The sequence below is a fragment of the Caloenas nicobarica genome, chromosome 24 (assembly GCF_036013445.1).
Source record: "Caloenas nicobarica isolate bCalNic1 chromosome 24, bCalNic1.hap1, whole genome shotgun sequence".
Taxonomy (NCBI): domain Eukaryota; kingdom Metazoa; phylum Chordata; class Aves; order Columbiformes; family Columbidae; genus Caloenas; species Caloenas nicobarica.
In genome coordinates, this window is record NC_088268.1 from 3,943,793 (window position 1) to 3,957,456 (window position 13,664).

The 13,664-nt window shown below is 66.9% G+C and overlaps 2 protein-coding genes across 2 annotated transcripts; both read left to right on the forward strand.

Annotated features, from left to right (window-relative positions):
* The first annotated feature begins 769 nt into the window (after window positions 1-769).
* Window positions 770-12,538, forward strand: LOC135998220 (inactive phospholipase C-like protein 2). The gene is made up of 6 exons (XM_065651372.1): window positions 770-1,043; window positions 6,080-8,572; window positions 8,803-9,006; window positions 9,509-9,584; window positions 10,883-10,992; window positions 11,148-12,538. Exons 1-6 carry the CDS (start codon window positions 858-860, stop codon window positions 11,331-11,333), a joined length of 3,255 nt encoding a protein of 1,084 aa, XP_065507444.1. The 5' UTR covers window positions 770-857; the 3' UTR covers window positions 11,334-12,538.
* On the forward strand, window positions 12,346-13,601 carry HCRT (hypocretin neuropeptide precursor). Its single transcript, XM_065650795.1, has 3 exons — window positions 12,346-12,374; window positions 12,527-12,635; window positions 13,013-13,601. Exons 1-3 carry the CDS (start codon window positions 12,346-12,348, stop codon window positions 13,448-13,450), a joined length of 576 nt encoding a protein of 191 aa, XP_065506867.1. The 3' UTR covers window positions 13,451-13,601.
* The last annotated feature ends 63 nt before the right edge of the window (window positions 13,602-13,664 follow it).

A 13,664-nucleotide genomic window follows, 5' to 3' on the forward strand; every position in this document is an offset into this window, starting at 1 on the left:
AGCTGCTGCTGGGGTGGGGGTAACCGAGGCTGCTGGCAGAGGATGATGTCTTGAACAAGGTCCACACAAAGCACGGCCCTGGTGCTGGCAAAAGCTTCTCAGGGATGGAATCTGGGATAAGGGCCCTTCTTCCCATCCCTGCTGGAAAAAAAAAATTAAAAAGCCTGGGGCAAATTTCCTGATGCATGTTGGGGAGAAGTGGTGCCTGGGTCAGAGGATGCCTGAGGGGGGCTGTGAGCCTGGATTGGCAGAGATCTGCGCAACTGGCTCCAACCTAGAGACCCCAGGGGGGTTGCTGGTCCTGCTGCCTGTGCCAGTCTGCAGGGTGCAGGCTCGGTTTGGGTGCTGGGCTGCAGGGTGCGGGTGCCAGGCTGCAGGGTGCAAGGTCGATTTGAGTGCCAGGGTGCAGGCTTGTCTCGGGTACCAGGCTGCAGGGTGCCTGTCTGCAGCGAGTGGGCTGGGTTTGGGTGCCAGGCTGTAGGGTGCGGGCTCGTTTCGGGTACCAAGCTGCAGGGTGTGTGCTGGGTGGGGGTGCCCGGCTGCAGGGTGCGGGCTTGGCCCCGCTCCCACCGGGATGGGGCGGCTGCCGGGCCCGGGCGCTGCGGCGCTGGGCGGAGGCCCGGGGCGCCCCCCCCGGCGGGAGGTGCCGGTGCCCGGTGCCCGTCCCCACTCTCCGCCGCTGCAGCCCGAGGCGGGGGGGCCGCGCCGTCCCCATCCGCGTCCCCGCCCCGGCCCGGCCCCTCCTCCCGGCCGCGCCGCCTCCCGCCCGCTCCGCCACTGAGCCCGCAGCGGCGGCGGGCGCAGGCTCCGGGGGCGCCCGGGGCCCCGCGGCGGCCGCTGCCCTGAGGCTGCGGGGGATGGCGGAGGGGCCCCGGGGCGCCCCGCCGCCGGGCTCGCCCCGCCCCGCCGCCCCGCTGCCCAACGGGCCCCGCGGCGGCGGCGGCGGCGGCGGCAGCCCCGGTTCGGGCTCGGGCAGCAGCAGCCGCGAGGACTCGGCGGAGCGAAGCCCCGCGCCCGCCGCGCCCCGCGCCAGCATCATGAAGGTGAGAGCCCCGCACCGGCCCCTCCCGCGCTCCCCTCCCTCCCCCGGAGCGGGCTCCGGTGTCCCCTGGGACCGGCTCTGCCCGGCACCTGCGCGTGGCTCGGGGGGGCTGATCCGTGTCCCCCGCGGGAGCTGCGCGTCCCCCGGGCTCGGACCCGGCGGGCACCGGCCCTGCCCGCCCGCGGTGCCCGCCGTGCCCGCCGCCCCTCCCGGGCTCCCGCCGTGCCCGGCCGGGCGCTGCCTGCACCCTCGGGGCGGGTTCGTGGAGCCGCGGGGCGGCTGCAGCCCCGGGTCGGTGTCCGGGGGTCGCCTGCCCGGCCGGGCGCGGGGTTTGCCCCCTGCCCGCGGCACCGGGCTCACCGGGGATGCTCTCGCCAGGGCTGGCACAGCATCCCCTTGCCCTGCCCAGCACCGTGGGGCCCCAAGGGCAAAGCTTGACTCGGGCTTCATGCATTACCGGGCCAGGCCTGTCCACTTTACACAGCCCTGGATTGCCCCGTCCAGCCGCTGCCGCTCCGAGTCACGGCCACGCTGCTGCTGCCATGGGAGTCGCACCGCAGCATCGCCCTGTCCTGCTCAGGGCACCCATGGGTTTCGGGCAGGAGACACGCGCTCCTGTCTCCTGAAAACCTTCTGCTTTCCCATGGTCCCTCCTGCGAAGCTGCTGAGCCTTGAGCTCAGCCTCGCCAGCTCCCAACCTGCTCCCAGCACCTCCCCAGAGCCGTGGTGGGGACACCAGTGGGGCCGTGGGCCAAGGAGGGTCTCTGGGGGTCTCCTGCGCAGGTGGGCAGCGGGTCACATGCATGCTTTCCTAAATGAGCCCCCGCTAATTGTGCTTACGCCGGCGTTGCTCACTAACACAATAGGTCGCGTCCGCCCGGGACCCGCCTCCCCACTCCTGGCAGCCTATTTTAAGCCGGGATTGCTCCGGTGCTATTAATACCCTGCGTGGGGGTTGTTCCCATGGTGCTGGCCCGGCCATGCTCTGCTGCCCCCGGGAGCTGGTTCCCTGGGCGGAGGCGTCAGCTCATCCCCAGCGTGGCCAGAGGGAACCTGTGCCCCCCCCGGCGCCCACCTGGGCTCCTGCTGCAAACTGTTGAGAGACTGGCCGGGCTGTGCCCAGCACGGTGATGGCGAGGAGACCTGCCGGTACTCCTGTGCACCTGAAGACCAGTGCCAGCATGCCATCTGTGCCCTGGTTTCCTCTGGGACCCCACTGTGGTCCCCTGCTCCTCCTGGGGACCGGCCGCGGGCTGGAGGCGAATGCCTCACTCGCCCCTGGGCAGGGCACATCCCCTGTCACCGGTCACCACTGTGCGTCACCGAGGGATTTGGCCTCGCATGGAGGTTGGGTGGCCCAGGGTCAGCGCTGGGCAAGGGGAACTGGGGCAGGTCACACCAGGCTGGTGTCCCCAGCCTGTGCTGGTCCCTCATGCATCTCCGATTCCATCCGCGCGTGATCCTGCCCTGGTGCTGGAGGGCAAAATCCCACAGCCGTGCGTTCCCCAGGCTGAGCCTGGCTGTGCCCCAGGACCCTGACCATGCTGAGCCCCTCCTTGGCCTGAGGGTGACATGCAGGGGACAGGCTGTCCATGCCGTGCTCCTCCTGCCCTCATCCCTTTGGAGGCAGCGGTCCTGCTGCTTCCCCAGTGTAGCAGGGATGGGGACACAGCGCGTCCTCCGCCAGCCCCTCTGCTGCCACCGGCTGAGACCCCTCTGTGCCTGGGCTCTCCCTGTCTGGGGGGACATGGCCCAGCCCGACTCTGCACAGTGGCTGGGGAGAGGGTGGTGGTGGCAGGAAGGTTCTGTGGGGGACCCCCGCCAGGTTGGATCCCCAATCAGCCCCCACAGGACCTGGGGAGCAGCTGCCTGACCCCAAATCCACAAGGGAGGTCAAGGCTGCTCTCCTGCTGTGGGATCTGTGGCAGCTTTGCTGTTCCCCTCCACGATGGCGGGTGGGACGGGGAGGGGACCCAGTGCCATGAGTTTGGCTACAGCCTGGAGCGAGGGCACAAACGAGCCACGGGCAGTGGGGCAGCTGGCTGGGCAGGGACCGTCTGCTTGTGAAGTGGAGGCACATGTGGGAAAAGCTGTCAGCTCTGTTATTTTTTGGGATTTCCAGAAAAGGCTGGAGGAGTGAATCTGAAAGTAAGAACCAGCAGCTGTGCTGCGGCAGGGGCAGCCCGGGGCTGGCCATGCCGGGTATCGGCATCCCCCTGCCCCAGCTAGAGGATCTGCTCCCTGTGTTCTGCTGAGGCTGGAGGCGTGATGGGCTGGGAGGACGCTGGAGTGGGACTAGGGTGGTGCTGGATCTGTTTCTGCTGCAGAAGGTGACCCTTCCCCCGTGTCCTGCTGTCCTGTCCCCTGCATGGGCCCCTTCCCCACCCCGTGCCAGCCCCAGGAGCTGTGCAGTTCCACGGCCCCTCACTGGGTAGTGGCAGCTGGTGCCGCGGGAAGTGAATGTGTCACTCGCTCTCTTCTTGGCAGGAAACAAATGCTGGTAGAAAAGCCCTGGCTGTGCCTGGCTTCCCACTGCCTCCGCTCCGGTGCTGCCGGCTGCTGCCTGCATCTCTGCTCGCGCTGCCCAGCCTGGGATGGGGGCAGTGGGAAGAACCAGGACTTGGGGAAACCGGCTGCGGATGTGTCGCATCACAGCCAAGCTGGGGGACAGCCCTGTCGCTCCACCGCACATCCCATGGCCAGGAGTGGGGTCCTGCCGCTGGGGTGGCCGCGGTCCTGCTCTCCCACGGCGGTCAAGCCGAGATGTCTCAGCCCCAGACACTTTCAGTTCCTCTATCTCCTGCTGTGTGGTGGGGAACCCCCGGAGCCAGGCGTCGGGGGACAATGGGCCCTTCCCCATCCATGTGCTTGGGAGCGGGTTGCTTGGCCGGGTAACGGCAGTGGTCACGTGGCAGCTGAGATTAGGGCTGCCGCGCTTGCCAGGGCACTAATCACAGAGGTAATTGGCTAAAGAGGTGCTTAGCAGACGCTGCAGAGCCGAGCAGGGCTCAGGCAGCTGGTTTTGGACGTGCTCTCCGTGCCCAGCTGGATGCCCGCGCTCACCATCGGCATCACGGTCAGTGCATCTTTCCTGCACAGAGCCGGGCTCTGTGGGTGCGATGTGTGTGGCAAGAGCCATTCCTGCTCGCTGCCAGCCCGGTGGCACGGCGAGCGGGATGCCCTGCTCCCGCCGGAGCTCTGCCCGCTGCTCGGGGATGCTCTGTGCTCCCACGGCTGTGAGTGCCGTGTCCTCCTGCCGTGTCCTCTGCTGACCTCATGGTCACCTTACGGAGCTCTGCGGCCCCGGCTGCCTGCGCTGCTCCTGCCTGTACCGCTCCTGCCCGCGCCTCGTGGAGCGCTTAGAATCATTGAATCATTTCAGTTGGAAAAGACCCTCGGGATCATCGAGTCCAACCATAACCTAACCTAACTCTAGCACTAAACCACGTGCCTAAGAACCTTGTCTAAATGCCTTTTAAACCCCTCCAGGGATGGTGACTCCACCACTTCCCTGGGCAGCCTGTTCCAATGTCTCACACTTAGCGGGGTGTCCCCAGGGTTGATGCCCACTTGGAAAGCGCCGGTGCAGGGGGCTGCTGTGGAGCAGCAGTTTTTCCCCACCGGTGCCTGAACCGGGGTGTGAAGCTGGCAGGGGGTCCTGCTGGGGTTTGGGGGTTCACCTGTGTGGATGGGGAGGACAGAGCCCCTGTGCCACAGGGCATGCTCAGGTCTGTGCTGTGCACCTACACCCCAAAGCGCTGCAGCTGCCCAAGCCCTGGGGGACAGGGGTTCAGGTTTTCACCCCAAGCAGGGGGTGACAGAGGGGACTCTGGCTGCCTGTGGTGGGTGCAGCTGGAGGCAGGTCCCTGGGGGTGCAGGGTGTGCGCAGCCCTCCCGCCCGGGTTTCCTTTCCGGATGGGTTTCCTGTTTTCGGCTGTGGGGCCCGGTGCAGAGCCGCCTGGGGTGGGGTGCACCGGGGCGGGGAGCGGGTCCGCTGAGGTTCAGGGGTCTAGGGTAGGAGGGGGCTGCTCCCCAGTGCCAGCCGTCATACCACGGGGGGAGGAAGGGGGTGCCTGTCAGTGGGGTGCTCAGATTGTCCCGGCAGCGAGGAGGCGTGGAAGCTCTCAGGGTGCCGGAGGGGGACACCCCCGTGTCCCCAACTCAGGCAGCTGAGCAGGACCTGCCTGTGCCAGCGACACCACCAGATTAGAGGTGACTCACCATAATCTTGAAGACGTGGATTAAATCAGCTCCTGCTGCACTACTTAATGAAATCCATCCCATAATATGCTCCCGGCCCTGCTGTTCTCCCTCATTGCCCCCACCCCCTCCAGCCCCTTGGGTCCCCCTTCCCCGCCGAGGGGCAGGGCTGACAGAGGAGAACGGGCAGACCGCAGGCACGGGGCACAGACACCCCGTGCCCCCCATCACCCCGTGCAGGCAGCAGCCGCCGTGGGCTCTGCTGGATGGGGCCGTGGGGCTGCGCTTGTCCCCAGCGTGTGGGGCTGTCCTGTAGTGGGGGGGTCTGACTGGGGCTCCCCAGGAGCACCTGTGCCCGTGCATCGCCTCGGGGTGCCCCAGGCAGCCTTGTACCCCTCGGGGTTGGTGGCCAGGGGAGGGCGAGAGGGGCCATGGCGTGTGCCCCTCTGCAGGGATGGGGCTGCTGTGGGCACAGGATGGTTCTGCCGGGCACCTGTTTTCCTCTGGTGTCGCCAGGTTGGGGAGGTGGGGACCGAGCCTGTGCATGGCTGTACCTCGGCGGGTGAGTGAGCAGCACGGAAAGCTCCAGCTCAGGGCCGGGAGCAGGAAGGAAGGAAGGAAAGCAGAGTTAAAATAAGCCAGGCAGTAAGCCGTGGGGGAGACCAGGGCTGGAGCTGGCTCCCAGCCTCTGGGGAGAGGGTCGGACTGGGGCAAACTGGGCTTCGTGTGGCACTGGGACACACTGGGGTGCATCAGCAGGAGGGCGATGGGAGCTGGCGGGGCACATGCTGCCCGCCCCGTCCCTGACGGCTCTGCCTCCTTCTCCCACCCCGGCAGGATGGCTCCCGACAGCGGCCGCCGCAGAAGAAGAAGACCGTGTCCTTCAGCACCATGCCCAACGACCGCAAGATCAACAGCACGGCCGCCTGCATCTCCTTCATGCTGGAGGGCTGCGAGCTGAAGAAGGTGCGCTCCAACTCCCGCATGTACAGCCGCTTCTTTGTGCTGGACGCCGACATGCGCTCCGTGCGCTGGGAGCCCTCCAAGAAGGACTCGGAGAAGGCCAAGATCGAGATCAAGTCGGTCAAGGAGGTACGCGTGGGCAAGAAGACACCTGTCCTGCGCAGCAACGGCCTCTCTGACCAGTTCCCCGATGAGTGCGCCTTCTCCATCATCTATGGAGACAACTATGAGTCCCTGGACCTGGTGGCCAACTCGGCCGATGTGGTGAGTGCCTGGGTGATGGGGCTCCGGTACCTGGTATCCTACGGGAAGCACACGCCCGAGGCACCGGGGACTGGCCACCCCAGCCTCCGGACCTCCTGGATCTCCTCCGTCTTCGACCTTGCCGACCTGGAGAAGTCTGGTCGCATCCCCGTGTCCCGGGCTGTGCAGCTGATCAAAGCGCTCAACCCAGGCATGAAGACCTCCACCATCGAGCTGAAGTTCAAGGAGCTGCAGAAGGCCAGTGAGCGTTTGGGCGCAGAGGTGGCCTGTGACCTCTTCGTGGAGGTGTATTGTGAGCTCTGTACCCGCCCCGAGATCTTCTTCCTGCTGGTGCAGTTCTCCAGCAACAAGGAGTACCTGGGCCTGAAGGACCTGCTGATGTTCCTGGAGGTGGAGCAGGGCATGGAGGGGGTGACGGAGGAGAAGTGCTTGGAGATCGTTGGCAAGTACGAGCCCTCCAAGGAGGGCCGGGAGAAGGGCTACCTGGCCATCGATGGCTTCACGCGCTACCTGCTCTCTGCCGACTGCTCCATCTTCGACCCGCAGCACCGCAAGGTGTGCCAGGACATGGCGCAGCCCCTCTCCCACTACTACATCAGCTCTGCCCACAGCGCCTGCCTGCTGGAGGACAACTTCTGGGGCCGCTCGGACATCAGCGGATACATCAGCGCCCTGGGCTTGGGCTGCCGCAGCATCGAGCTGGTGCTGTGGGACGGCCCCGAGGGCGAGCCCGTGGTCTACACCAGCCCCTCGGCCGCCTCCTGCGTGCCCTTCCGCGCCGTGGTGGGGCTGATTGACCAGCACGCCTTCACCGCCTCCGCCTACCCCCTCATCCTCTGCCTGGTGGTGCGCTGCTCGGCCCCCCAGCAGCGTCTCGCTGCCCAGTGCCTGCGCAAGACGCTGGGGGAGAAGCTCTACCTGGAGCCCCCCAACCCCACCGCGTCCTACCTGCCCTCTCCGGAGCAGCTCAAGGGCCGGATCCTCATCAAGGGCAAGAAGCTGCCGCCCAGCTGCGAGGACAGCGAGGGGGAGGTGTCGGACGAGGAGGAAGGCTGGGAGCTGGCGCGGCGGCTGGGGCAGGAGGAGCGGGAGGTACCCGAGGGAGGTGGCCCGCGGCGGGTGCGCCTCAGCCGGGAGCTCTCGGAGCTGGTGAGCCTCTGCCAAGCCGTCCCCTTCCAGGACTTTGAGAGCTCGCGGCGCGGGCAGCGTTACTGGGAGATGTGCTCCTTCAGCGAGGTGGAGGCAGGACGCTTCGCCAACGAGTGCCCGGCCGAGCTGGTGAGCTACAACAAGCGGTTCCTCTCCCGTGTCTACCCCAGCCCCATGCGCATCGACGCCAGCAACATGAACCCCCAGGACTTCTGGAAATGCGGCTGCCAGATGGTGGCCATGAACTACCAGACGCCGGGGCTCATGATGGACCTGAACGTGGGCTGGTTCCGGCAGAACGGAGCCTGCGGCTACGTCCTCCGCCCCGCCATCATGCGGGAGGAGGTCTCCTACTTCAGTGCCAACGCCAAGGACTCCTTACCCGGGGTGCCGGCCCAGCTCCTGCACCTCAAGGTCATCAGCGGGCAGAACCTGCCCAAGCCCAAGGGCTCGGGTGCCAAGGGGGAGGTGGTGGAGCCATACGTGTGCGCCGAGATCCATGGCATCCCTGCCGACTGCGCCGAGCACCGCACCAAGACGGCCCTGCAGAGCGGGGACAACCCCATCTTCGATGAGAGCCTGGAGTTCCAGATCAACCTGCCGGAGCTGGCCGTCCTGCGCTTTGTCGTGCTGGATGACGACTACATTGGGGACGAGTTCATCGCCCAGTACACCATCCCCTTCGAGTGCCTGCAGCCCGGCTACCGCCATGTCCCCCTCCAGTCCCTGGCTGGGGAGCCCCTGCCCCATGCCACCCTCTTTGTGCACGTGGCCATCACCGACCGCCGCGGCGGCGGGGGCAAGGGCCACCGGCGGGGGCTGGCGGGGCGCCGGGGCCGCCGGGTGCGGGAGTACACCTCCACCAAGGCCACTGGCATCAAGGCCATCGACGAGGTGTTCCGGACGGCCACCCAGCCACTGCGGGAGGCCACCGACCTGCGGGAGAACGTGCAGGTACGGACCCTGCAGAGGCACCTGGGGACGTGGCTTGTGCGGGGGAGGTTGGGGCTGGACTGCGAGCAGTGGGGAGCCCAGATGTATCCCCTCTTCTCAGCTCCAGGGAATGCGGATGTGGAACCTCACCTTGAGCAGAGATCTGGAGAGAATGAGGCTGTTCTTGGCCAGGGGGGTGGCTCTTGGGGTCCCTGCAGGACTGAGCCCCTGATGCTGGTCTCTGCCCGCAGAATGCGCTGGTCTCCTTCAAGGAGCTGTGCGGGCTGACGCCCGCCGCCAACATGAAGCAGTGCATCCTGACGGTGGCCACATGGCTGCTGCACAGTGACAGCGCGCCCAGCGTCACCCTCAACCTGGCAGAGCAGTACCCCCCCATGGAGGCCCAGGGCCCCATCCCAGACTTACTGCGCAAGGTCCTCACCGCCTACGAGACGGTAAGTGCCATCCTGCCGGGGCTCAGCTCCTCCTGGGGATGCTCTGCAGGGCTGGTGGCACCAGGACCACCGCCCTGCCCAAGATGGGGGACCCCAAACTTGCCGCACCCATCCCTGTGCAGGGGGAGGCTGCGCAGGGGGTTGCCCAGGGAGGAGTCTCATCAAGGCACGGGCTTGGGAGCCCACGGTCCCTGTCCCCCCTGCTGCCCAAATCCTGCATGGGACCAGCTGCTGGGGCATCTTGTGATCCTGCCTGGCCGGAGAAATCCCATTAATAGCACAGCTGGAGCCACTTCCTTCCTTTGTGTTGGAGGGGGGGACCTGGCCGCCAGCCCGGCGCTGCTCACGCCACACCTGGATGTGTGCGGCGGGACAAGGAGGGACAGACCCCCACACCGGGGTGAGGAGCAGCCCCTGCCCGAGCCCCTGCTCCCCATCGTCTCTGCTGGGGGGCGTGTGGGGCCGGGGGCTGCCCTGCTCCTCACGCCGCTGCTTTCTTCAGATGATCCAGACCAGCCGGACGCTGATCGAGTCTGCCGACGCGGTGTACGGGAAGCTCACCCAGGCACAACAGGCAGGTGGGTCCTGGGGGGACAAGTCCAGCCCTGGTGCTGCTCTGTGCCACAGACCCAGGGGACCGGGCATGTCCCCCGGGGGGTCCGGGCACCACTGGGGTGCTGAGGCGGCAGGGGCAAGGTGCTGAGTGGGTGGGCTGCAAGGAGGGAGAGGAGAGGAGGGAGGGGAGTGGAGGAGGCTGATGAGGAAGCAGGGAAGAGTCATTAGCTGCCAAATGCCAGAATATAATTAGCACCAGAAATAACAGACTGGGGCTGACGGTAGAAGTGGCAACTGAATGTTATGACTTCCAAGACACATGGCTGAACCCACACAGGCAGGTGCTGCCGCCTGCCTGCCCCGGTCCTGTCCCCCCCAAATCTTGCCCCCCACACCGGCGGCTGCCCAGGACCCCCAGCCCCACTCCCAGCACCAACGGCTGTGTGACCCCTCTGTGGGATGGGACCCTGCAGGGACATCCCTGGGCACACCCCGTTGCACGGGGGGCTGGTGTGGGGGCTCCCTGTGGGGCTGGCAGAGCCACCAGGAGCTGGAGGGGCTGGGGAGGAAGGAGGGGGCCCCGCTCTGCCACCCCCCGCCAGTACCAGCCCTGCTGCCAGCAGCCCTGTTTGCTCCCTGCCTGCGCGGAGCCCGGAAACCTCCCCGAGCTCTTGGCTTCGGGCTCTGCCACTGCTGCCAGGCAGCAGTTTGGGGGGGCTGTAACCCCCACCGCCATGCCCGGGGTGCTGGCTCTCTCCGCTTTCACCCCGGTTGCACCATGGACAAGCCGGCCTGGGCCGTGCCCGGCAGGTGGATGCTGTGGGGTCCTGGGGGTGCTGGCTGCCTGGGGGGGGGGGTGCGGGGCTGGGGGGGTGTTGCTGATTGACAGCGCGGGGGCGAGCGGGCTTGCGTGGGAGCCCTCGTGTGGGCCCGGAGCCGCTGCTGCGTCAGGAGGGGTAAATATAGCACCCGCTCACGAGGACATCACGCGGTGCACGGCGCGGGGGCCCACACTCCGGCGGGACTGGGGGGGGACAGCAGCCCCACTGTGAGCCCCCTGGGTGGGCCACGGTGTGCCAGAGCCAAGCCTCTACCCCGCTGGTCTCTGGGGTCCAAAACCAGCAAGGGCTGGGGCTGAGCGCGGTGTCGGGGTGGTGGGAGCTCTGTCAAGTCTGTCAGTCCCAGCACGGAGAGGGCTCAGAGCTGCTGGGGCAGTGGGGAGCCCACCCAACCTGCACCCCCGTGCTGAGGGTCCCTCCGGCTCTGTCCCCATCCATGGTGGGTGGTGACCGTCCCCTGAGCCATACTCCTGCCTGCGCAGGGATGGACTTGCACAAGGAGCTGCACCGCATTGAGGCCAAGGAGGGGCTGCGGGGCCACAAGCTGCAGAAAGCGCTGGAGAGCTTCGCCTGGAACATCACGGTGCTGAAGGTGAGGGGCTGCGCGGACCCCTCCCCTCGTCAACCCCCGGGGATGCTCCATGAGCACCGGGGATGATGCCCGTTGACCCCCTGCACCCCGCTGCGGGCTGGTGGCCAGCGGGGTGGCCTGCGGTCCATCAGCCCCTGATTCCACCCCCCGCGCAGGGCCAGGCTGACCTCCTCAAGCACGCCAAGGCGGAGGCGCTGGACAACCTGTGGCAGATCCACAACGCGGGGCAGTCCTGCGGCATCGGCAGGAACGGCTCAGCCTCACCGGAGTCCTCCCATCCGCGCACCCCACTGGAGCCCATCCCCGAGACGGAAGGAGGGGGTGACACATCATCCTGCTGACCCCGGCGTGGGGCTGGGGGGCCCGGACTGAGCACCCGTCTGGCCGCAGGGTCCGGGATCAGGGAGCCGCAGCCTGCCCAGGGACAGCAGCTGTGTGGTGCTGGTGCCTGCGCTCTGTCATGCTGAGGGGCTGTGGGGACCTGGCAGGGAGGTTGCAGAGGGGACGTCCATGCTCCTGTCTGCACCCCTGAGCTCCCAGGGCCTCATCCATCCCCCCATCTGCTTCTGGAGTGAGTGCCCTGCTGCGGGGCCGGCGGGGATGCTGGCACCCCAGTGCCCACGTGCATGTACCCCCAGCCTGCTGAGCCTGACCCCACACCCTGTAAAAGCAGCCCCACGTTTGGGCTTCTGCCCCTATGCAGGACCATGGGTTTTGCCTTTGCCAGCCCTGGGGAAAACCTGCCTGGCAAGAAGGGTCCTGGCTGGTCCTTGTCCCCTCTCCATGGAGCAGCGGGTCCCTTCCCCTCCCTGGTGTCCCCAGACCCCGCACTGTGCAGAGGGGCTGAGGGCTCAGGGGTGCAGCGGGGGGTGGCTGCAGACCAGCTTGGGCAGCAGATGTGGCTTCTGGCATCAGGGAAACATCGGGGCCCGTCCCCCAGGGCGAGAGCCTCCCAGGTGAGGGACGGTCAGGGTTCGGACCGTGGCTGCGGAGCATTATAAAGAGTGAGAGACCCACCCTGCTGCCCTGCTGCTCCCTCCGTGCATGAGACCAACGTGGGAGGGGGTCACTAAAGGGAATGGAGGGCAGCACTGGGGACAGGGGACCCTGGTGGCTCCATCCCTCCCCTGGCACTAGCCGAGCGCAGGATGACAGCTCCCCACGTCATGGAGCCGAGCAGCTGCCCAGCACCCCTTTGTTCAAGGAGTTAATTAGTCTAATGGAGCCACCAAGACCGGGCCCGTGTGCTGCCGCTGCTGGGAGTGGGCAGCATGTCCCCAGTGCCGACCTTCAGCCCCTTTGTGCTGGTCTGGCTGCAGGGCCCATGGGCAATTACAGCCTCATTAGTGCCACATGTTGCGGCCAGCGCACCCGGCCCATCGGTACCCGCACAATGAGGAGCTGCAAATGAGGGGAAAGGCCTGGCCGGTCTCCGAGCTACCAGCCACCGCACGCCCGTGTCTCCCAGAGACCGGCCGCTCCCGCTCGGCCCTGACGGTATTTTTGGCAGCGCTTTGTGCCGGGCTCTATAAAGCGGTGTCTGCGGCGCAGGGGGCTGCACTCTCAGCTGCCCGGTGGGACATGCCCCAGCACCACTCGGCTGCCTGAAGACCCCGGGAAGGATGGAGGTGCCTAACGCCAAGGTGGGGCCGAGACACTGCAGCCCGTGGGGATGGGTTGGAGGTTGGGATGGGGGGTCGGGGACCTGGAGGAGCAGGAGGGTCTGGCTGGTTCCTTGGGAAGCCCCAAGTGTGCGGCAATAACTCCCCAGGGTTCCCCAACCATGGCCAGCAGCCACTTGGGGGGCTCAGCCCCACATGGGCTCCTCGGGACAGAGCTGGGCACACAGTGATGTGGGCACTGTCCCTGCACATCCTGTGGCACTTGGTGACAAGGGGACAGCTTTCCCATGGCTGCGTTTTGCTGGGGCATGGCTGGGGTACTGGTGAGGGCACCCATATCTGGCTGCTGGTCAGAGCTTGGGTGCTGGCTGCACTAACGCTGCCCGTTGCTCCGGCAGCTCCAACGAGCTGCCTGCCTCTTGCTCCTGCTCCTGCTCTGCTCCGTGGCTGCTGCCCGGCAGAGCCTGCCCGAGTGCTGCCGGCAGAAGACCTGCTCCTGCCGCATCTACGACCTCCTGCACGGCATGGGCAACCACGCCGCTGGCATCCTCACGCTGGGCAAGAGGAAGAGCGTCCCACCAGCCTTCCAGAGCCGGCTCTACCGTCTGCTGCACAGCTCCGGCAACCACGCCGCAGGCATCCTCACCATGGGCAAGCGTGGGGAGCGCCCCGGCACTGTCTGCCATGGCGCATCGGGCTGTCCCGTGGACACGGACGCCCAACCGACGCCAGCACTGCGGGCCAGTGACACCAGCCCTGCCAGCCCCAGGGAGTGCCAGCGACACTCGGGGAAGGACATGACCAAGAGTCAGGGAGCTGCAAAGAGCTTTTACTGAGAGGGGTGGGGGGCAGCGGGAGCAGAGAGGGGATCCCCAGGGCCGCACGCCCAGAGCTTGGTGTAAATAGCACTTTTACATACCTCCTGGCCCCAGCCGAGCCTGCTCAGGGCACAGCTGGCCTTTTACAATAAAAGGTAGCCTGACGTTACCCGGCTCTGCTTTCTCTCTGGGGAGGGGATGGGGACACCACCAACCCGGTGTCCCCCGGGGC